This window comes from Odocoileus virginianus, chromosome 4 (genome assembly GCF_023699985.2).
Source record: "Odocoileus virginianus isolate 20LAN1187 ecotype Illinois chromosome 4, Ovbor_1.2, whole genome shotgun sequence".
NCBI lineage: Eukaryota > Metazoa > Chordata > Mammalia > Artiodactyla > Cervidae > Odocoileus > Odocoileus virginianus.
The window spans coordinates 82,292,183-82,314,115 of record NC_069677.1 but is presented as its reverse complement, the minus strand read 5'-3'; the positions used below and the strand labels follow the sequence as shown (position 1 = coordinate 82,314,115).

General features: G+C 49.7%; 3 protein-coding genes and 1 long non-coding RNA gene across 5 annotated transcripts in view; 3 read left to right on the top strand and 1 right to left on the bottom strand.

Moving 5' to 3' along the window:
* The window catches only part of TSPEAR (thrombospondin type laminin G domain and EAR repeats), a 161,733-nt gene that overhangs the window by 26,579 nt on the left and 113,221 nt on the right, over nt 1-21,933 (top strand). The gene's annotated exons all lie outside the window — the stretch shown is intronic.
* Nucleotides 12,914-19,181, top strand: LOC139034687 (uncharacterized). 2 transcript variants are annotated; one of them, XR_011487176.1, is made up of 3 exons: nt 12,914-13,045; nt 18,309-18,492; nt 19,054-19,181. It is a non-coding gene; the product is annotated as an uncharacterized lncRNA (long non-coding RNA). The 2 variants fall into 2 exon arrangements; XR_011487177.1 differs by lacking the exon at nt 12,914-13,045 and adding an exon at nt 13,339-15,830.
* On the bottom strand, nt 15,624-16,330 carry LOC110125842 (keratin-associated protein 12-2-like). Its single transcript, XM_020875164.2, has one exon. The coding sequence runs from the start codon at nt 16,294-16,296 to the stop codon at nt 15,952-15,954; it is 345 nt and encodes a 114-aa protein (XP_020730823.2). The 5' UTR covers nt 16,297-16,330; the 3' UTR covers nt 15,624-15,951.
* Nucleotides 18,504-19,181, top strand: LOC139034686 (keratin-associated protein 12-1-like). Its single transcript, XM_070465905.1, has one exon. The coding sequence runs from the start codon at nt 18,571-18,573 to the stop codon at nt 18,985-18,987; it is 417 nt and encodes a 138-aa protein (XP_070322006.1). The 5' UTR covers nt 18,504-18,570; the 3' UTR covers nt 18,988-19,181.

Sequence of the window (21,933 nt, the reverse complement as noted above, 5' to 3'; positions counted from 1 at the left end):
TGGCAGCTCGCAGGGCAGCTGGTGTCACACATGGTGGTTTGGGGCTGGGAGGGATCGGGGCGGAGGACGGGGCTGGTCTGGAGGCTCCCTCCCCAGGGTGTCCTTTATACCCAGGCTGTGGCGTCCTGGCAATGAGGCACTGGGTGTCTTCCTCGTGGCCGCCTGCTGTTTTTCCTTCTCCTCCCCCCGAGGGTCTCTTCCTGGAGTTTCAGGCTGCTGTGACTCAGTTCAGGAAGCTCCCTCAGCTGGAGGCTGACAGTGACCCAGTGGCCCTGGGATTTCTGGAATCAGAGCCTGGGTTGGATGGGAAGGACCGTCAGGCCAGGACTGGGTCCCCTCATGATTTTCAAGGTCCTCTCCAGTTTAACCACCCTGTCATCTGTCCACACAAGCACAGTCACACTCACTGCACCAGTGCCCCATTTGATTTGTCATCCAGAAGGTTCTCCCTCGGGGTCAGGCACGTTACTGGGGTCTGTGGCCGCATTTTTGCCATAATTATAGCAACAGGGCTCCAGCTTTGTGCCAAGTCTGAGTGTCTTTATTTTACATGGAGTGTCTCCTAACTGATCAGTTATCAACCCTGCCACCATTCAAGGGGCCGACAACACAGATGTCCAGTCAGGAAGACCTGGAAGGTCCTATAATGCATGCAGGTTCCACCCCTGCGAACAGAGCAGCTCTGAAGCTGCTCGGTCTCACTGTGGAATCTGTGGTCCTTACTTGGTGTCTAACGGAGCTGGGACTTAGGGGTTCACTGGTGACATAGCCCACAGGCCAGAATCAGTTGGCACAGACAAGAGCGAGGGGCAGGCAGATGAAAATATTCATCTTGTTTGGCCCTGAAGATCAAGGCTTAAGGGTGTGACCCTCCATGAGCTTCCAACTCAGAGTTGCCCAACCAGGTCAGGCAGCCCTAGGTAGGTCCCAGGAGGACTGTGGTGGAGAGAGGGCTGAACCACCTTCGATTCCTCTCCCCACCCAAGGGTCTGGTCAGCCAGGCCCTGTGAGGCAGGTTGGAGCCAGTGTGGGAGACTGGGGTCCTCCTCCAGGGCAGGGGGCAGCTGCTGGAGTGTGGTTTACGAGCTCCTCCTGCCCCAGTCCCGCCCTGTGTTCTGTCTACACGTCGGCCTTAGCATGTTATTCTACGGTGGGTGCTGTTTATTGGGGTGGCCATCTCTCAGGGCAGTGCTGCTGCCTCCTGCGAGGCTGTGTCCCGGAAACCCTCTGCACATGTGCAGCCCCCGTGTGACTGCTGGTATGGACAGAGGGGCCGCCCCTGGGAAGCCCTATGAAGAGTGAGACACCCCAGTAATGAAGTCACCCCGAGACTGAAGACCACTGTGGTCTCAGGGGCTAAAGCATGGTCAGAACTTGCAAAACTAGGGCACTGAGCAGACCTGAGGCCACACAGCAAATGACCTTGTGGCCCCTAGACAAGCCCCTGTAGCCCATGATTTCAGCCCTTCACACACTCCTCCTTGGGTTCTGACCACAAGTCAAAACCGTAGCTAAAGAAGATTCAGGGCAGCCCCATGTGACCATATGTCCACGTATGACCTTGTTAACTGAATAGTATCAATACATTTGAAATTGTCAGTTGTCTTACAAGTCAGGCTCTAGAAGAGTGAAAAGCTAACCTTCTGTACTCACCTGCTTTCTACTCTCCTGTGTTTCTTATTCCAGTACAGCCAGTGTCTACCTGAGCCCATTTGTATTCCACCTCAAGGAATATTCCACCTCAGTATTTCTTCTAATGCCAGTCTGCTGGTGAGGAATCCTCTTGCTTTTGTTTTTCTGAAATTGTTTCACTTCACCCTCAGTTTTGAAGATTTCTTTCTTTTTCTTTTTTTCTTCGCTAGATCTAGAATTCTTGATTGGCAGTTTTGGTCTTTTATCATTTTACTGATGTCAGCCTACTGTCTTCTGTCTTTCACTGTGTTTGATGAAAAGTCAGCTGTGTTCTTTTTCTTGTATGTAGAATGTTTTTTCTCTCATTGCTTTGAAGATACTTCTTTTCATTTGGGGTTTTCATCTCTAACGACTAAGTGCCCAGATCTGGTTTTCTTTATATTTATCCTGCTTTTGGGTTTTCTAAGATTCCTGGATCTGTACATTGTTTCAAATCAGCTTCTGAGATTGAACTTACATATATTTTAGACTGTTTGATGTTGTCTCACAGTTCTCATTTTTCTTAATTCTTCTTTCTCCTTCAGATTGGATCATTTTTATTCATATATCTTCATATTCATTCTTTCTTCTTCCACCTCCAATCTGCTGTAAGGCCCACCCAATGGATATTTTATTTCAGCTATTGTGCTTCTCAGTTCTAGAATCCCCCCTCCCTCAGCTGAGATTTCCTATCTATTAAAAATTGCCATTCCTCAACTAAGATTCTCTATCTATTAACTCATGGATATAATCTTTTCCTTTGATTCTTTGAACATATCTTCCTTTGATTCTTTAAACATACAGCTGCTCTAAGTCATTACCTGCTAGACCAATATCTGGACCATCTCATGATGCATCACTGTGTTTTTTTCCTTTAATTATGAATTATATTTTCCTATATCTTTCTTAAAATTTTTACTTATTTATTTACTTTTGGCTGTGCTGGGTCTTCATTGCTGTGAGGGTTTCAGTAGTTGTGGCACGTGTGCTCAATAGTTTGTGGCTCCTGGGCCCTAGAGCACAGGCTTAATTGTTGTGACACATGTGTTTAGTTGCTCCACAGCGTGTGGGATCTTCCTGGATCAGGGATTGAACCCATGTCTCCTGCATTGGAAGGTGGATTCTTTACCACCGAGCCACCAGGGAAGCCCTTTCCTATATCTTTTATGTCTAGTGATTTTTTATTATAGACTAGAAATTATGAACATTCAGAGAGCCTGCATTCTCTTATCTTTTCCTGATGATTCACTTTTTTGTCTAGTGAACAGTCACTTACTAACTGGTCGCCTCGAGCTTGTTTATGTGGGTTTGGTTTTATACTTTGTTAGGGTGTATTTGTGGAAAGTGCTTCCCAAGCTCTCCATTTTGGTGAGACCTCATTTCCAAACTATCTTCCCTGGAAATCTTGTCATGGGTTGGCCAGGCTGTCAGGATGGATCTGGAGCAGGTCCCACTTCAGGGTGAGGGAGGGACCCCTGTTCCATAGGTGCAGGCTGTGGGGTCTCAGTGGGATGCCAGCAGACGTCTCCTCTTAATCCTGCAGCAGCTTCTCCATAGCCTCCAGTGGTCTTGAACTGAGCGTAGAGAGCCCCTCCTTCTTCTGAAGATTTACTGGGGGTCCTTTCTGATGCTCCCCCTGCTCAGATGCTTGGTGCTTCCAGCGCCGACCCCTGGCCTCTTCTGGCTTTGTCACTTGCTTCTCTATGAGGCTATCTCAAGAGGAGGGACCAAGGTCACCACCCACCAGAAGTTCTCCGAGACTCAGTGCTTTGTCCTCTGGACCCTGTGAGTGAGGAGTCCCCATCCTTCCTGTGTCCTCTGGTGCCCCACCTTCAGCTTGACACGCTGGACACTCGGGGGTCAGACAGATGCACTCTGCTCTCCTTGCTCCACGGTAGAGCTGACATGGGAGGAGGGTGGTTTCCGTGGCTGTTTGAGGACGAGAATCACACAGGGAGGGACATCTGGAGATTTGTACAAAAGTGGGTCGGGTAAAATTTTAAGGAATGAAGCAGAATCCAGACACAGCCAGTAAGGCACTCAGGCAGGTTGCCAAGTGAACAAGAGCTTGAGGAGGGGCAATTAGTCATGAAGGGAAGTAAAAGCCAAACAAGCAACTAAAAAATCTATAACAGAAAACTGTGTCCTGGGAGATAGCCCAGAAGAGGCAAAACAAGGAAGACAACAGTCGCGTCTGTGTTGTCCAGACGCCCACGGCCTGGGTATAAAGGCTGCCCAGGGAAGCAATCTGCAGACATCACCCACCTTCCTCCCGACACCAGCCAGCTCCACGCCACCATGTGCCACACCAGCTTCTCCTCAGGCTGCCAGGCTGCCTGTGTGCCCAGCTCCTGCCAGCCGTCCTACAGCACGTCCAGCCCCTGCCAGGCTGCCTGTGTGCCCAGCTCCTGCCAGCCGTCCTACAGCACGTCCAGCCCCTGCCAGGCTGCCTGTGTGCCCAGCCCCTGCCAGCCGTCCTGCCTGCCCGTGAGCTGCAGGCCTGCCCTGTATGTGCCTGTGAGTTTTAAGCCGGCTGTGTGCCTGCCCGTGCGCTACAGGCCGACCGTGTATGTGGCCCCCTGCTGCCAGTCCTCCGGGTGCTACCAGCCCTCCCGCCCCACGCTGGTCTGCAGACCCGTCTCCTGTAGCACCCCTTGCTGCTTGTGATCATGAGCCTCCTCCCAGATGCTCCCAGTGCAGACTGGATCACTCCTATATCCCTCCCAGCATGAGTCTTCAGTGGGCCTCCAGTTCTGAATGTGGCAGATGAAAAAAGCACACTAAACCGACCTCTGAACCCGGGCAAGAACATGGCAGGATGATCTGGACCCTTCTGTGAACTGCTGCATTCCCCCCAGGAAGCCCTGGTTCCCAGGGTCCTTCTCTGTCTCCAGCAGGAACCCACACCCCATGTGACCCAAATAAACTGTGCTTCCCCATGCAACAGCCTCTTCCTAGCTGTTTTTCATGTCTGTTTTCTGGCTAGCTAGGCTATTACCAGGGCTTCCCTGGTGGTTCTAGTGGTAAAGAATCTGCCTGCAAGGCAGGAGACCCAGGTTTGATCCCTGGGTTGGGAAGATCCCCTGGAGAAGGAAATGGCAACCCACTCCAGTATTCTTGCCTGGGAAATCCCATGGTTGGAGGAGTCTGGTGGGCTTCAGTCCATGGGGTTGCAAAGAGCTGGATGCGACTGAGAGACTACAGCCACCACCAGGCTGTTATCAAGAATTTAAGGCTGATCACCTCTTCAGCCGTCCCCGGCGGCTCATGGGAAGGTGGGAGGTTTTGGGTGGAGGGAGTGGTCAGTGAGGCCCGGGTGCAGGAGGCTCGGGCAGTCACTTGCCCCTAACTTCTTGGGTACGTTTCAGCTAGAGACGTATGTTTATTATTCCATTACCTTTAACATCATAGAGTGGATCCACATCTCTGTGTTCTTGAAAGGTAGAATTTCTGATTTGCTGGTTTCCCACGATGTTGGAAGGGCGCTATCCCAAGTGTAATCTTCTGGAATTTTCTTTTTCCACTCTTTGTACCATAGCTAGGTTTTCTCCGCGCGCCTGTGCCATGTGGTTTATCGGTCTAAACCCCTACCCGCTCTCTGCTCGCGGGACTATTTCAGGTTAGACCTACTCCAGTGGAGGGCTGGCGTGCAGGGGCCGAGTGGACAGCGGGCAAGAGGATGTGACTGTGGACTGTCCTTGCTCCTCCTCCTCCTGTTGGCATCTGTGACCTTTCTGTTTAGGCCAAGCCAAGCTCCACCCTAAGAAGCATGCTCAGCAGAGAGAATGACAGCACGGGGTAGAGGCCAGCCCTGCAGGATAGTGCCAGGCAGGGAACTGATGTGCACAGTGGGACCAGCTTCACCTAGCTGGAGATGTAGGTAAATTGACTCCCCGCCACATGCTCTGAAGCAACCTCAAATTCCATGCCTTTTGTTTCTGGGGGTTTATTTTGTCATGGATTTTCCTGGGAGCTTTTCTAAGATGGTGGGATGGGTGTGGTTTGAGACACACAGGCACCATGGTCGTGGTCTCCGTTTCCGATTGTAGGGAGAGCCCTGCTCCGTGCACCCTCCAGGTATCCGTCCCTCAGGGACCAGATGCACAATACAGTGGGGGATCCCAGACGGGCAGTGTGGTGGGAGGCACCCCAGCTCCCCACGGGCAGCCCTTGAAGCCTGGGCTTCCTCCTCTTGCTGTTTAGGGTGGTGGCAGTCCCCGTCCACAGGCAAGGGGACACAGTCCTTCCTGTGACTTTCTCACTGCTGACAACCCAATTTCCAACCTTTTAAATTATGTCCTGGAGGCAGATGATAGAGCTGATCTGTCCAGGTGATTTGGAACATATTCCTATTGCTCACATTTCAAGGACTTTGGGTAAAACTGAGTCAGAAATGGAACCAGTCAGCTTGGACGTATACTCTCACATGCACACCCAAAGGATACACGTATGCAGCACACGCACACACGAACACATGTGGAAGTGCTCCCACGCGACATGCACACCGACGCACGTGCCCACACGCAGCGTAAACACGTATCGGGCACGCACACACGTGCACACGCACACTCATGCACGCACCCGCAGGCAGCACGGGGCGCGCTCCCCCTCCCCGCACGGTGTGGGCTTGCTGCGCGCGGCGCACCGCGAGTCTGACGGCCATCGCGGCCTGCACAGCCCGCCTTGCCTACAGAAGCAGAACCGGTTCTCTGCTTTCAGGTTAGTCTGGGCTCTACTTTCCAGGCCGCTGGTGGAGCTCACAGCACGGCTGAGCGCGTGTGGCCTGTGGAGGTAGGTAAGTGTGGGCTTCAGTCTCAGCTGGGGCAAGTTCTTTATCCATTCTGAACTGCCTTTCCCTCATCTCAAGAAGGGAGCTCCCTTGCAGAGCTGTAGAAGAGATTAGAAATAACATGTGAGCTTTGGGCATAGCAAACAGGCCACATGGTAAGAACCTCATATAGTGAAAATCCAAGGTAAAGAGCTGTGAGAACATAAGAGGGATTATGATAAGGGATTCAGAACCTGTGTGACCATGAGCGAGACTCAGAACTATGGCTCCCGGGTTTCCTGTCTCAGGAGGGGTGCGCGCGGGGATGGAGATGTGAGCCCCAGCTTCCCCGCGAAGCCGCGTCTCGGCGCCTTCGTCTGCCGCCCTCTCCTGGCTCCAGGCTGTTACTGCAGGCAGTTCCTCTGGTCCATCTCCATCTGGACCACATGCGTGTGCTCCTACCACAAATGCTGCAAATTTTCACTCTTTTAATTTCTTCCTCGTGTCAGTGTCTCTTGAGCATGTCTTTCGAGAAGTGCCCTGCTCGTGTGTGCGTGCCTTCACCAACTCCAGGCACACACACGTGCACACACACACAGGTATGCACGCTCACACGCTGGGCTGGCTCTGCGGGTGGTAAAGCTGGCCTATGGTAATTCCCGTGAAGCTCACTGAGCCAGTGAGGATGGTGTGGGGGGTAGGACAGGGGCCGTAGCTTTGTTGCTGGGTGGGCTGTGAGCAAGATGAAGATGCCAGCAAAGCCACAGCCAGGAAGTGGGTTTTACTGCCTTTGAAGCACTTTCCCTGGCTCTCCCAACAGGAACCCCCGTGTGAACTTGGGGTTTCTCTCCCCAGTGCACTTCTTCATCCAGGCTCTGAGACAATACATTAGATCCTTGGTATGTTTTAAAGTTCAGATGTTGTCATAGGCTGTGTATCTTTTTGTAACTTGCTTTCCCCCTCCACGTTACATTGGAGTAACTCGTCCTTGCAGATATTCCAGCTCTTGGCATCTGTTCAGGTCTATATAATATTCCACTGTCCAAATATACTGGGATCCATAAATTTAGTCTCAGCCACAGATGCTTCTGACTTTGTAGTTCCTCCCACAAATGCTGCAAATTTTCACTCTTTTGACTTCTTCCTTGTGTCAGTGTCTCTTGAGCATGTCTGTTGAGAAGGGCCCTGTTCGCATGTCACTGTGCATGCCTTCACCAGCTCCAGAGGGTGCAAATCTCACTACAAAGGGGTTGTTCCCAAACTATGCTGCCAGCAGGTGTGGGACTGGCTGTTCCATATGTTAAACCACAGCCACCATCATCAGATGTTCCAAGTGTGGACAGGCTGGTCATTGTGAAATGTCTTAGGAACTTTATTTCCTATTTTATATATTTTTTACAGGGTGATGCTCATGTATAAAAGGACACAAAACAAGGTCAACACTTGATGGCTTTTCACAGAGTGGGCACTGCCTATAACTGCCTCTAGGTCTAGGAAGCGGGGATACCCACCCCTGACACCATCTAAGGCTTCTTCCAGTGGCCCCCAGCCCCATCCTCCCTGAGTAACCACTGCCCCATCCTCTAGCAGGAATGATATGCTCTGAGTGGTTTGAATCGCACTAGACATGGTTCCTTTTGTTGACAGTCTTTACCTTCACCTTTAGGTGCTCAGGGGAGTCTCACCTCATATAGTGAGGGAGCTATCTCATCTTTGTATTCTCTGGGAGGCTTTGTATCACTTTGGAGACATTTATTCTTAGACCATCTCTGGTATGGTATTGGCAGAAGATTCTAAATCCTGATTCAGTTTCTTTAGGGCCTGAAGGTTATTTGCATTTCTAATAAATTCATCATAGTAAGTTTTAATATCTTTAGAGAATTTATTGGGACAAAATTGCTGAAATAGCCAATGATTATATTAAAAACCCTGATTCCTGTAGTTCTGGCATAATTTTCAGTCCCAGTTTCCTAGGGGCCTTTATTGTGCTTTCTGTTTTATTCTGCCAGCCAGTTCCACAAGCCAAAGACTTGCCTTTTCAGAGAACCAGCTTTTGACCTTGTTGGTCTCTGTGGATAACTGTTTCTGTTTAATTTCTGCCCCTGGTTTTTCTATGCATATATTGAATGATTTTAACTACTTTTCCATGATACTTTTCATAGACAAGCTTCAGAAAACAGCATAGATATTTTCAATATGTCATACAGTGGAAAAAAGTCAAAAGGGAAATGTCAGTCCCTTGTTTCAAAGTGACAGTAAAGTCAGTTTCTGGCCTGTTATAACAGGGTATCATCTTGTGATAAATACCGTTTTAGGGGATATCTAGCTGAAATTCTTTGACAGATATAAAAGATCCACGTGTATTTGTAAACTGTGCACAATTTTTTTTTTAGGCCACTGTGACATTTCCTCATGACATTGGAAATTCTTTGAGACAAAATGTACCCAAACTATTAGTTAACAAAGTCTCATTTCAGCAAGATTCATCTAAATCTAGAGGAAAGTAATTGAAAAATTTCAGATTTTGAATACATTACCCTTGAATGCTGTTGGTCTGCTTGCTCTGCCGTGTTGTGAGAAGAGTGTGTGTCTTTTCTGTGTTGGAGGCTTTGTCTTTCTTCCTTGGAAACCGCCAGGTTTTGTCACTGCTGAGAAGTCCCCTCTTCATTGTCCTTTGTGGCCAACCTGCTCCTTTTGTGACCACCCAGGTGCTCGGCCATCTCCATCAGTAGGAATTGATGAAAGGTCAGGTGAGAAATTCAGGCAGGGCTTTATTGGAACTCGTGCAGCAGTGGAGGGTGGGAGAATAAGTAACGGGTGCCCTGCTCGCTTCCCGGGGAGGCGTGCGAGCTGGTTCCTTAAATGGGTGAGGGTGGTGGCAGGTCCAGGGGTCGGGCCAGAGAGGTGTCCTGGGTGGTGTGCCCACCCCCTTCGTGCTATTGTGTGCAGGGGGTGTGAGCCGGACCCTGCCTTTGCTCCTGACACCTTGGAAGTGGCAGTTGGGTTTTTGGTGTTTTTCTATCTTTTGTCCACGATCTGTCCCAACTGCACAGGCAGGCAGTTACCTTTAGCCCCTCTAGTTTCTTGGTATCTGTAGCTGGAGACGACATTTGTCCAGGTGCAGGCCCTGCAGCGAAGGGTCCCAGGCCCCAGCGCATCTCTCTGGTGCTGTGGATGCTCCCTGACCTGAGTGTTCTCTGTTTTCACCACGTGGATTTCTTCGTAACTGTGTGCTTTCTTTTCTGGAATCTGGTCTTTGTCCCTGAGTGTCGCCTCTCCCCGCTTCTCTCTGGAGAACCATGTGACGTGTACTGACCCTTCTCTATCTCCCAAGTCTGCTGGCTGCTTGTCATTTTTTAAATAAATGTCTTAGTTTATGTGTAATTTTTTTCAGGTCAGTGTCTGGTTCGTTTGCACTGGTCTCCCCAACTTGCCATCCCACCCAGGCTTTTCTTGCAATGATTTTTATATGTTTTGGCTTTAGCAGTTGTCTTTGACTCTCTCAGATATATCTGTTTTTAAAAATAGCATCTTATTCCTTTCTCATGTTTTTCATCCCATTTTTTAGTTCCTTGGATGTTAAAGCACACTTGCTTACAAGTCTGTGGATAAGAACCCACAGCATGAAGTTCTGGGGACACTTGTTGTGTCTGCTGCCCTTGGTGTGTGGACATGTGGACAACACACACTGTGTTGGGGGTTGTGAGCTCACTCTCAGGTTCTCAGTTGTGTTAACGCTGCACAGTGGGCTGGGGGCCTCAGGGAAGTGTGTGCAGCTCATTGTAAACCATATCTCACAGAGCACTCCTGAGTCAGTGAAGACCCACCTTACAGATGGGAGCACTGATGTGATAGGCAGGCATGTGGCTACCCAGGCAACAGGGTCTTGTAGATGTGGTACAACCCCTGCCAGGCACGTGGTGATGGGGTGCTGAGCCCCCTAGGTATTAGGGGAATTAAATGGAAGTGGTCTTGTCCAGGCTTCAGAGACAAGAAAGGAGAGCAGGCAGGCCTCCAACCTTGCTCCTGACCTGTCTGGACGCTGCCCTGACTATGTGCCTGCTCACAAGTGCAAGCTGAGAGGCACTGCAGATAACTTAGGGAGCAAGTCTTGGAATTCTTGAGCCCGTGGAGGAGGTCTGGCCAACCACACTTCGGGTTTAGCAACATCCTAAGACCCCCAAGATAAAACAAACAGCATTATAAAGAAGATTAACATAAACCAGAGCTGCAATTTGCTCACAAACTGACGATGATATCAGTTTGTGGCCTGGAATTATAAGCAGGAATCCCCAAAACTGCAATTTTGAAGTCTGAACCGTGGAGCAGACACGCTGCCCAGGACCTTTTCCCCAGTGGGGCTCCAGATTGCTGTTACCTGGGACTTCCCAGCACTGTTTGAGGCTGGATGTTGGTTGGCCCAATTAGGTGATGCGTGTGTGTTGCCTTCCTCTACTGTTACTTTTGCTCTGTTCTTTTAATGTTTGTATATTGAAAGTAAGTTAGATAATGCTCTATTAAATATTGGTAATTCTCTACTAAAATTGTTTGTGTATAATGAGTGATTTCTTTTGTTAACAAATCCTTTGAACCTGAAACAAAAGTTAAAAGTTTAGGTGAAACATTGAATTGGCACTGTGAGCAGGATTCATGAAACAAAATGCCAGTCTTTAAGAAGAAAGAGTTTAAAGTGGATGAAGCTTTTATTCCTGGATGGGACAATCCACCGTATTGCTTATTAGCTAATGAATGGGACATATTCACTGGATTGCGTAAGAATTGGAACCTTACGTTAAAGTGGACTGAACCTTTAGAAGTTATTGAATGTTGGTGGCTAGCGCCAGTTTAGAAAGGATTAGAATGTGCCGTGCTGGGTGGCAGGCTGGATCCTCCTCTTGGCCTACTGTAAGGTACATGAAGCTAAATTAAAATTGTCTGAAGAGAAGTTACAAGTGGAAAAAGGATTACGCGGATTGTGAGGACGATTGTTCATGCCATTAAATGCAATGCCAGAATTATATTTTAGCTGACCAAGGCTTCACTTTCGAAGTTGGCTTTCTGCTGAGCCGGCCCCGTTTTAGCTGCGTCTCCCACTCTAATAAACTCTATTCTCCTCGCATTCTGTCTCATGTCTGGTAATTCTTTTCCAGCCCGCACATAGACCACCACACCCAGCCACACACGTTGTGTGAGGGAGGGGAGGACGGCAGATTGCAGGGGGTCCGGCAGGCGTGCAGGCATTGCTGCACATTCACCCTCACCCGCGTGGTCATCTGAGCGTCACGTCACTCACCACGGCCAGGACTCTAGTGCAGTGACTCAAGGCTGTGCGCCCTGGGCCCCCTCAGTGGGTGTGGAGGTGGACGTGAGGGGAGGGCCTACAGCCCCGCTCCTCTCCATCCCCGAGCATCCACCACCAGGAGCTCCCTTGGCTAGGCGTCATGGCGGCCAGCACACTGGCTGGGTACCCCAGGTGCTCAGAAGATGGGTGCTGCTTCTCCCTGCTGAGGGCCAGGCAGAGGCTGGAATGGGGTGGCTGGGGAGGCAGCCTGGCTGGGCTGTCACCACACCCCCTTCCATCCTGGTGCTAGACCCCCGGGTCGGGGCTCTTCACGGGAGTGGCTGAGCGTCCCCTGGCTCATGACCAAGGGTAGTGTGGCGCTTGGCCGGCCTCGCAGGCTGCAGGCAGGACCACGAGGGCAGGGAGGACAGAGGTGGGCACCAAGCTTGGGCCCCCCTCGGGACATCCTCACGAGGACGGGCCAGTCCCCAGCTGTGCCCCCCAGCCCCTTTGCACACACAAACTGCCCTCCCGGCCCCGGGGCGTGGGCTCCTGACCATTTCGGAGGAGAGGGAGCTAGGTGGATGCGTTTATTAACCAGCCAGTGGGGTGGACTCCTGGTTCAGCAACCCAGCTGGAGCGGGTAGGGTCTTTGGTGATCAGCCAGTTGTGGGGCCTGGAGAGCTTGTTCCCCACGAAGGGCAGAACCAGAGGGTGAAGACCTTTGACCGACAGCTCAGCGTCCGGGCTCAGGAGCCACGGCTTCACCCACCGTGGCGTCAGCAGCAGGCGGGGATGCAGAGTAAGAGAGGCACGCAGAAGCAGGTGTGAGGCTCACACGGCATGGCCTGGCAGGTCACAGGAATGCAGCATGCGGGGCTGCATGCGCACTGAGGGTGGCAGAGAGGCTGGCAGGCTGTGACCGTGCAGTCACCGGGACAGCACAGCGGAGACCCACTGGGGTTGGGGGAGTCGCAGGCACCCCCACACGCCAGGGGCGGACAGCAGATGGGGGCGCAGCCCAGGGCACCGCAGCCGGCGGGCGAGCCGACGCAGCACATGGTGGTGGGGCTGCTGGTCCGCTCTGCGGGTCCCTCCCCAGCAGCCTTTATTACCCGGGATGTGTGTCCCGGCAACGCTGCCGCTCTTTGTGCTGTGGATCCTGTTTGCGCTTTCCTGTCCCAGTGCTGGGTGCCCCATGAAGCCAGTCCAGCAAGGACAGCCTGCAGTCTCTGGGGTGGGAGTGGCCGTGCTCGAGCCGGGCGGGGCTCGTGCAGGGCAGGCTTTGTGCCATGCTGGCCACTGGGTCCTACTGGTGGTGTGAGGTGGGCAAACTGCCTGAGGAGTCAGGGTCCCGGTGTACCCGTCCTGCCAGTCCCTGGGTGTCCCTGGTGGGCGCCAACACTCACATGCCCTGGGGTGTCTTTGCAAGCCGTGCGTGGGGCTGGGGCATGTTGCTCAGCTCTTCCGCTCAACTCGCCGCTGGGCCTCTTGCTGTGGGGACATTTGGGCGTCCTGCCTGCCGGTGTGGGGACCTGGTGTTGGGAAGGAGGGGAGAACCCTGGGGTGACGTGCCCAGACTCCTGCCTGCATGGCTCTGTTGCCCCTGGGGAGGAGAGGCCAGATGGACACCACTTAGAGGGAGGAAACGGAGCCCTGCGTGGGATTTCTGATAGGTAGCTTATGGTTGGGTACTGCTTTTTGATCCAATGTGAAAATCTCTGCCTTTTGATTTTGACATTTAGACATTTTGCATTTAATGTAATTGTTACAATTTTTAAAGGTAGAATACCATCTTGCTAGCTGTGTTCAGTTTGTCCCGTCTGTTCTTTTCCCTCATTTCCTTCGTTTTAGGTCTAATATTTTTAATTATTCCATTTAGTCTCTACTTTTAGCTCATCACTTATACATCTTTTGGATGCTGCTTGACCTAGACTTCATACTATACACCTTTAATATAACACAGTCTGCTTCCAGACAATATTCTACCATTGTATCCATACTGTCAGGATTCCACAGCACAGCACTGCCATGTCCCTTTCATATCCTTTGTGTTATTGTCATATTTTACTTTTCCATTTATTAAGAATCCCACAGTGCACTATTACTATATTTGCTCTAGACAACTATCTAATAATGATTTTTGTATTTATCTTCTCTTTAAAATAATTTCTAGAGCCATTCTTTTCCTTGTGTAGGCCCAAGTTTCTCTATGCTATCATACTCCTTGATCTGAAGAAATTTTCTTAATATTTCCTGTAGCATATATCATCTGCTGATCTCTCTCATTTTTTGTTTATCTAAGAGAGTGTTTATTTCACTTTCAATTTGGAAAGATTTTTCCCAGTTTTGTGGGCTGACAAATTTTCCTTTTAGTATTTTATAGACGTTTAGTATTTTATAGATGTTTAGTATTTTATAGACGTCATTCCATTGTCTTTTGGATTGTATACTTTCTAGTTAGAACTCTGATGTAATTCTTATTTTTACTCTTCTGTGCATGGCATGTATTTCTCATATGAGTGCTTTCAAGATTTCCACTTTTTTTTTTTTGACAGCCACTATTTTAATATGATATGTCCAGGTCATTGTTTTTTGATCAGGGGTGGGGAAGGGAGAAGTTACTTATCCCATTTGAGGTGCTCTGGTGTTTTTAGGCTTATGTCTCATCACTTGTAGAAAATTTCTCAGATATGATTTCTTCAAATATTTCTTCTGTGAAGAGATAAATTCTATGCATTTTTCTCTCTCTGGACTCTAGTTACATGCATCAATGATAGTTTGATATTGTCCCAGAATCTGTGATGTTCTGTTCTTATTCCCACCCCCACAATCTTGCTCTTTGCATTTGAATATGGTAGTTTCTATTTCCCCATCTTCAAGTTCATCAGTTCCGCACTTGACTGTCAGGTCTACTCAAGAGCCCACTGAAGGAATTCATCTTTGATATTGTATTTTTATTTCTGTACTTTCCATTTGACCCTTTCCTCTATTTTCTGTCTCTCTGCAGCAATTCCCCATCTGTTCATATGTGTGGTCCGTGTTTTACACTCAACCCTTTAACATATTAGTCACATTTATTTTTAAATTTCAGTTTCATGACTGCAGCATCTGGGTCACTTAGAGTCCAGTTGTATTGACCGCTTTGTCTCTTGACAATGAATTGATTTTTCACCACTTTTTTGAATGTCTTCTAAGTTTTGTCAACCTCAGATGTGTTAAATTAAATGGACATAAACTGTGTTTCTTCCTGCGAATAGGTATCAGGTCATCAGTGTGTGGGGACATTTGAATCAGCCTGCTCAGATGTTTACCTTGGTTTGGGTTTTGGTGTTTTCTGAGGACCTTCTGGGTACCAGTGACCTCAGATTCTTTGTGTGGTTGTCAGCATCTTGTGCTGAGGACAGGGGTTGTGGACACAGTGTGTTTGCTCCATCCTACATTCTTTAGCTTCCCCTGCTGGAGCCTGATGCTGCTCAGGCAGCTGTGCTGGCCAGGCTGGAGCCAGGGGGATAGCGGGGCTCTCTGGTCTTGGCCCAGGGTCAACCCTGACAGGCCCTGTGTGCCTGGGCCTGAGGCGTGAGGCTTTCTCAGATCTGTCTCCTCTCCCTGGGATGGCCAGACTCCCCTTCGTGTGTGTGGTGGGTTTGTGTGAGCCTTCTGGCCTCCCTGTGTGGTCATCCTTTAGGCACCAGGTCGGACCTGGGTCTGGGCCTGTTTCCCACCCGCCACTCAGAGGTAGGGGAAGTCCTTCCCCACCCACAATGTGAGTCTCGAGTGGCTGATATGGGGACATACCTTCCCCACCCTCCACCCACCAAGGACCCTCCACCTTCAGCTGAGCTGTCAAGAGGGCTCTTTAAGGAGAGTCCTCTGTACTTATGATTTGTATACACTTTCAAGAAGAAAACTTCAAAATATGTGAAGATAAAACGGGACAGGCTGCATTGAGGTCGCATGGTTTATTTGTATTTGGCTCACGTGGGGTGTGGTTTCCTGCTGAAGACAGAGAAGGACCCTGGGAACCAGGGCTTCCTCTGGGTAGGGGCGGATGCACCAGTTCACAGAAGGGACCAGATCATCCTGCCATGTTCTCACCCAGGTTCAGAGGTTGGCCGATCATACTTTTCACCTGCCACATTCAGAACTGGAGGCCCCCTGAGGACTCGTGCTGGGAGGGGTATAGGGGTGATCCGGTCTGCACTGGGAGCATCTGGGAGGAGGCTCGTGATCACAAGCAGGAAGGGGTGCTACAGCAGACGGGTCTGCAGACCAGCGTGGGGCGGGAGGGCTGGTAGCACCCTGAGGACTGGCGGGAGGGGGCCACATACACTGCCGGCCTGTAGCTCACGGGCAGGAACACAGAGGACTGGCAGGAAGGAGTCACACACAGGGTGGGCGTGTAGGTCACTGGCAGGCGTATGGCTGGCCTGTAACTCACGGGCACGCAGGTCGCCTGGCAGGGGCTGGACGTGAAGCAGGAGGTGTGGCAGGGACTAGACGTGCTGCAGGATGGCTGGCAGGAGCTGGGCACGCAGGCAGCCTGGCAGCCTGAGGAGTAGCTGGTGTGGCACATGGTTGCGTGGAGCTAGGTGGTGTTGGGAGGAGAGCTGGTGATGTCTGTCTGCAGGCTGCCTGTCTTGGCAGCTTTTATACCCAGGCTGTGGGCGTCCCAGCAACATAGAAGCACAACTGTTGACTTCCTTGTGGTTGTTGCCACTGTGTTTCCCCAACATCTTATTATCCTGGGGCACGCTTTTCTGGGCTATTCTCCTCCATAAATTAATTTGGCTTTGAGGCCAGTTCCTCCCTCTAAACAGGATATTCTAGTTTGCCTTTCCATGGGGTTCATGGTGTTTCTCCAGGCTATCATTGTGCATGGGGCACCCCCAGATTGACTAAAAGTACTGTATCCTTTTACTCCTTTTAATCCTATGCTGTCAGTGAAGACTTTGAGTCCATTGCATATTTTGAGCTTTTACTTTGCATGTGAAAATGAAAGTGAAGTTGCTCAGTCATGTCTGACTCTTTGAGACCCCATGGACTGTAGCCTACCAGGCTTCTCAGTCCATGTAATTTTTCAGGCAAGGGTACTGGGGTGGGTTGCCATTTCCTTCTCCAGGGGATCTTCCCAACCCAGGGATTGAACCTGGGTCTCCCGCATTGCAGGCTTTACTGTCTGAGCCGCCAGGGAAGCCCTCGAGCTTTTTTATTTTGCATAGGAAAACACTGAAGCAGGAGCCTGCAGACTTCAGTCTCTGGGGAAAATCTGTTTTGTTGCCTGTGTGTCAATGAAGTTCTTTAGGGCAAAGCCACACACATGCATTTAGTGTGTGTAAGGCTGCTTTTCCCTACAATGTTGAGTTGCTGTGAGTGAAACCACACAGCTACAAAGCTTGAGATGCTTACTCTCTGCCTTTACAGAAAGTTTGTCAGCTCCTGCCTTATTGTAATCATGCAAGAACTGATTTGCTCAGGCAGCAGATTATTCTGTGTGCTGGGGTACAGACGTCCAGCTTCATGAGCCCTCCAGGGCAATTGATAAATGAGTGAATGAAAAATCAATGCATTCTGGGGGATGGGGGCCAAGGCCCAGAAAGGAAAGCAGGTTCAGTGGAGAAGTGAGTGCTGGTGGGTGATCTGGGGCCCTCTGGGAGGAGGTGATGCTGAGCTGACAGTGGGTACAGTGAAAGGTCGGGGGTGGTGGGTGCTCAAGGCAGAGGCAGCAAGGAGCAGGTGTGAGGACCTTGCTGGAGAAACAGAAATGTTCCAGGAGCAGTGGGGGAAATCCCACAGCATGGGGTGCCAGAGAGCCAGTGTAGGGGGACAGACTCAGATCATAGAGCCTGAGGACCAGTCAGCACAACCTGGACTATGGAAAAAGAAAGTCAGTGAACTTGAAGACATGTCAGTAGAAAGTATCCAATCTGAAGAAGCTGGACAAAGAAATTAAAAAAATGAAGAGGGTTTTTGAGACCGTATCAGAAAGGCTAACATGCAAGTAATTTCAACCTCATTAGGAGAAAAGAATGACACCAAAGCCTAAGGATATTTTGAAGAAATAAGGGACAAACCCCCCAAATCTGATTAGGAAAATTCCAATTTACATATCCAAGAATCATATACCACATCTAAACCCCACTCCGTTAGGAGCAATGTACAGACCACAGGTTGCAGAGTGAGACTGAGCAGCTTCAGAGCTTCTCCATTCGCAGGGGTGGAACCTGCATGCATTATAGGACCTTCCAGGTCTTCCTGACTGGATATCTGTGTTGCCAGCCCCTTGAATGGTGGCAGGGTTGATAACTGATTGGTTACAAGACAGTCCATGTAAAATGCTTAGCTCAGCCCTGGCATGAACTGGAACCCTGTTGTTAGGATTATGGCAATAACGTGGCCACAGTCCCCAGTGAGGAGCTCAACCCCGAGGGAGAACCTTCAGGATAACAAATCAAATGGGGCACTGGTGTAGTGAGTGTGACTGTGCTTGTGTGGACAGATGACAGGGTGGTTAAACTGGAGAGGACTTTGAAGATCATGATGAGGGGACCCAGTCCTGGCCTGACGGCCCTTCCCCATCCAACCCAGGCTCTGATTCCAGAAATCCCAGGGCCACTGGGTCACTGTCAGCCTCCAGCTGAGGGAGCTTCCTGAACTGAGTCACTGCCGCCGGAAGCTCCAGGAAGAGACCCTCGGGGGGAGGAGAAGGAAAAACAGCAGGCGGCCACGAGGAAGACACCCAGTGCCTCATTGCCAGGACGCCACAGCCTGGGTATAAAGGACACCCTGGGGAGGGAGCCTCCAGACCAGCCCCATCCTCCGCCCCGATCCCTCCCAGCCCCAAACCACCATGTGTGACACCAGCTGCCCTGCGAGCTGCCAGCCGGCCTGCTGTGTGCCCAGTTCCTGCCAGGACATTTGCTGTGTGCCCAGCTCCTGCCAGCCGGCCTGCCCTGCTGTCTGCTGCCCCGCTTTGGGCTGCGGGAGCCCCTGCGGTGCCCGCCGTGTGGCTCTGCTGTGCCAACCTGCCGGCAGGTGCCTGTCCCCATGCTGCCCAGTGGCCTCCTACTGCGAGCCCAGCCCCTGCCAGGCGTCCTGCTGTGTGCCCGTGAGCTGCCAGCCAGCAGTGTGTGTCCCTGTGAGCTGCAGGCCCGTGTGTGTCCTCGTGAGCTGCCAGCCCACCGTGTGTGTGGCCCCCACCTGCCAGCCCTCCCGCCCTGCCCTCATCTGCAGGCCCCTCCCCTGTGGAACCCCTCCTTGTTGCTGACAGATCGTCCAGAAAATCGATGCTCTGCTATTGATCTTGAAGGGCCTCTCCTTGACTAATTAACAGGATTCCGTCCATGCATCTCAGTGCTGAATCGGTGACAGACCTACATCCCATAGAGGCGGGACATCCACCTTACTTTTCTTATCCATGAAAGCTTAGCGATCTATAAAAAATAAATCTCTGAGCCTCAATGCTGGCTTTTTTGTGATTTTCCTCTAAGCCCTGTCTGCTTGCCACTTGCTGTCCTGGACAAGCCGAGGCCAGCATGGAACTCCTGTCCTGGGGTGGAGGTTCTACTGAGAAAGCCATGCCCCTGTGACATTGAGGTGGGGGGTACTCTGTGGGGAGGGGCGGCCCAGGCTGCTGAATCCAAAGGGGCGTTCTCCCAGCGTCTCCATTGAAAAGCTTGATCGTGGGCTCTTTAAGGAAAGAGTAATGGGGCGGCGGTAGGCAGAGCCTAACATGCAGCTGCCTGCAATTTCCCAGAGGGCTTTCCAGGAATAAGGTTCACTGCGAGCTTCACTGAAGGCTGGACCGGGAGCCAGGGTGGCAGAGGAGCGGATGTAAGCTCAAGAAAAGAGTTTCCTACAAGTCAGAGCCACCCTGAACAGAAGCCACCTGGCTACTGCCCTGGCTTCCAGCACTGAAAGGCTGGAAGGCAGCAGGCGGAAGCGGGCACCAGCCGCGTGTCCGTCAGCAGGGGAAGTGTTAGTCGCTCAGTTGTGGCTGACGCTCTGCGACCCTACGGACTGCAGCCCACCAGGCTCCTCTGTCCATGGGATTCTCCAGGCAAGAATACTGGAGTGAGCTACCATGCCCTCCTCCAGGGGATCTTCCTGACCTAGACTGAACCTGAGTCTCCTGCATCACAGGCAGATTCTGTCACTGCTTCTACTTTTCCCCTATCTATTTGCATGGAAATGACAGGACCAAATGCCATGATCTTAGTTTTTTGAATGTTGAGTTTTAAGCCAGCTTTTTCACTCTCCTTTTTCACCTTCATCAAGAGGCTCTATAGTTCCTCTTCACTTTCTGCAATGAGACTGGTATCGTATGCAAATCTGAGGTTGTTGATATTTCTCCTGGCAGTCTTGATTCCAGCTTGTGATTCATCCAGCCAGGCATTCCACATGATGTACTCTGCATATAAGTTACATAAGCAGGGTGACAATATACAGCCTTGTGGTATTTCTTGCCCGATTTTGAACCAGTCAGGTGTTCCATGTTGGGTTCTAGCTATTACTTCTTAACCTGCATACAGGTTTCTCAGGAGGCAGGTAAGGTGGTCTGGTCATCTCTAAGAATTTTCCACAATTTGTTGTGAACTACACAATCAAAGGCTTTAGCATAGTCAATGAAGCAGAAGTAGATGTTTTTCTGGAATTCCCTTGTTTTCTCTAAGCAGTGTGGCCTCTGGTTCCTCTGCCTTTTCTAAATCTACCTTGTACATCTGGAAGTTCTTGTTCAGGTACTGCTGAAGCCTAGCTTGAAGGATTTTGAGCATAACCTTACTAGTGTGTGAAATGAGTGCAATTGTACAGTAGGTTGAACATTTTTTGGCATCCTACAATATGTCAGTTTTTGAGATTGACTTTTTTCAATCCACATAACTCCCTTGAGATCCACTGAGACTGTGTGTGTCAATAATTTGCTCCTTTTTACTGCAGAGTAAGACTCCAAGGTGTATATTTTTCTCAGTTTGCTAACCATTCACCTGTCAATGGGCAGGTGGGTTATGAAAAGGTTTTTAACTATAAATCCAACTTCTCTGATGGATATAGGGCTATTCAGTTTATCTATTTCTTCTTGAGTGATTTTTGATAGTTTGTGTCTTCTAAGTAATTAATCTGTTTCACTTAGTTTGTCAAATTTATGGGCATAAAGTGACTCATAATGTTCCCTTATTACACTTCCAATGTCTGTAGAATTTCTAGTGATGTCACATCTCTCATTCTTGATATTGGTGATTAGTATCTTCTCTGTTTGGCTTGCTAGTCAGTATGGATAAAGATTATTCGATTTTATCCATTTTCACAAGGAAACAGCTTTTAGCTTATTTGATTTTCTCTTTTATTTTTCTGTTTCCCATTCCATTGATTTTTCTACTCTGATCTTTGGTTTTGGTTTTCTTTTTTGAATTTAATTTGCCTTCTAGTTTCTCAAGGCAGAAGCCGAGGTCGTTTATTTGAGAGTTTTCTTCTTCTCAGACAAGGACATTCAGTGCTACAAATGTCCCACTCAGCATCGCTTTAGCAACATCCCACGAATTTTGATATGTGGTATTTTCACTTTTATACATGTCAAAATATGTCCTGATTTCCTTTTTTCTTCATTTCCTGATTTATGTTTTATTTAGAAGTTTATTTCATTTCTAAGTAGTTGGGGATTTTACAAGATTTTTCTGTTCCTGGGTTTCTAATTTAATCCCAATGTGGTCAGAAAATACCTGTTTTGTGATTCAAATATTTTCAGATTTACAGAGACTTGCTTTTATAGCCCCCATATAGTCTATCTTAACAAATATGAACTTTCTTGATACATGTTTTGCTTTGATTGAAAATGAAAGGTTTTTCTGTTTGGGGGTGGAGTATTTTTTCAGTGTCAAATAGTTCACTGGTTAATATGTTCATGTTCAGTTACTAAGTCATGTCTGACTCTGCAATCCCATAGACTGTAGACCACCAGTCTCCTCTGTCCATGGGATTTCCCAGGCAAGAATACTGGAGTGTTTTGCCATTTCTTTCTCCAGGGGATCTTCCTGACCCAGGGATTGAACCCATGTCTACCTGTGTCTCCTGCATTGCAGGCAGGTTCTTCACCACAGGGCCACTCAATAGTCTATATCCTTCCTGACCTTCTGTCTCCATGTTTTATAAATTATTGAGAGAGGATTATTGAAATCTCAAGCTGTAAGAGCAGATTTGTCTGTTTCTCATTGCAGGT

What these genes read in the sequence shown, in the direction of transcription:
- LOC110125842 (XM_020875164.2), bottom strand. Translation starts at nt 16,296, where the DNA reads ATGTGCCACACCAGCTACTCCTCAGGCTGCCAGGCTGCCTGCGTGCCC.
- LOC139034686 (XM_070465905.1), top strand. Translation starts at nt 18,571, where the DNA reads ATGTGTGACACCAGCTGCCCTGCGAGCTGCCAGCCGGCCTGCTGTGTG.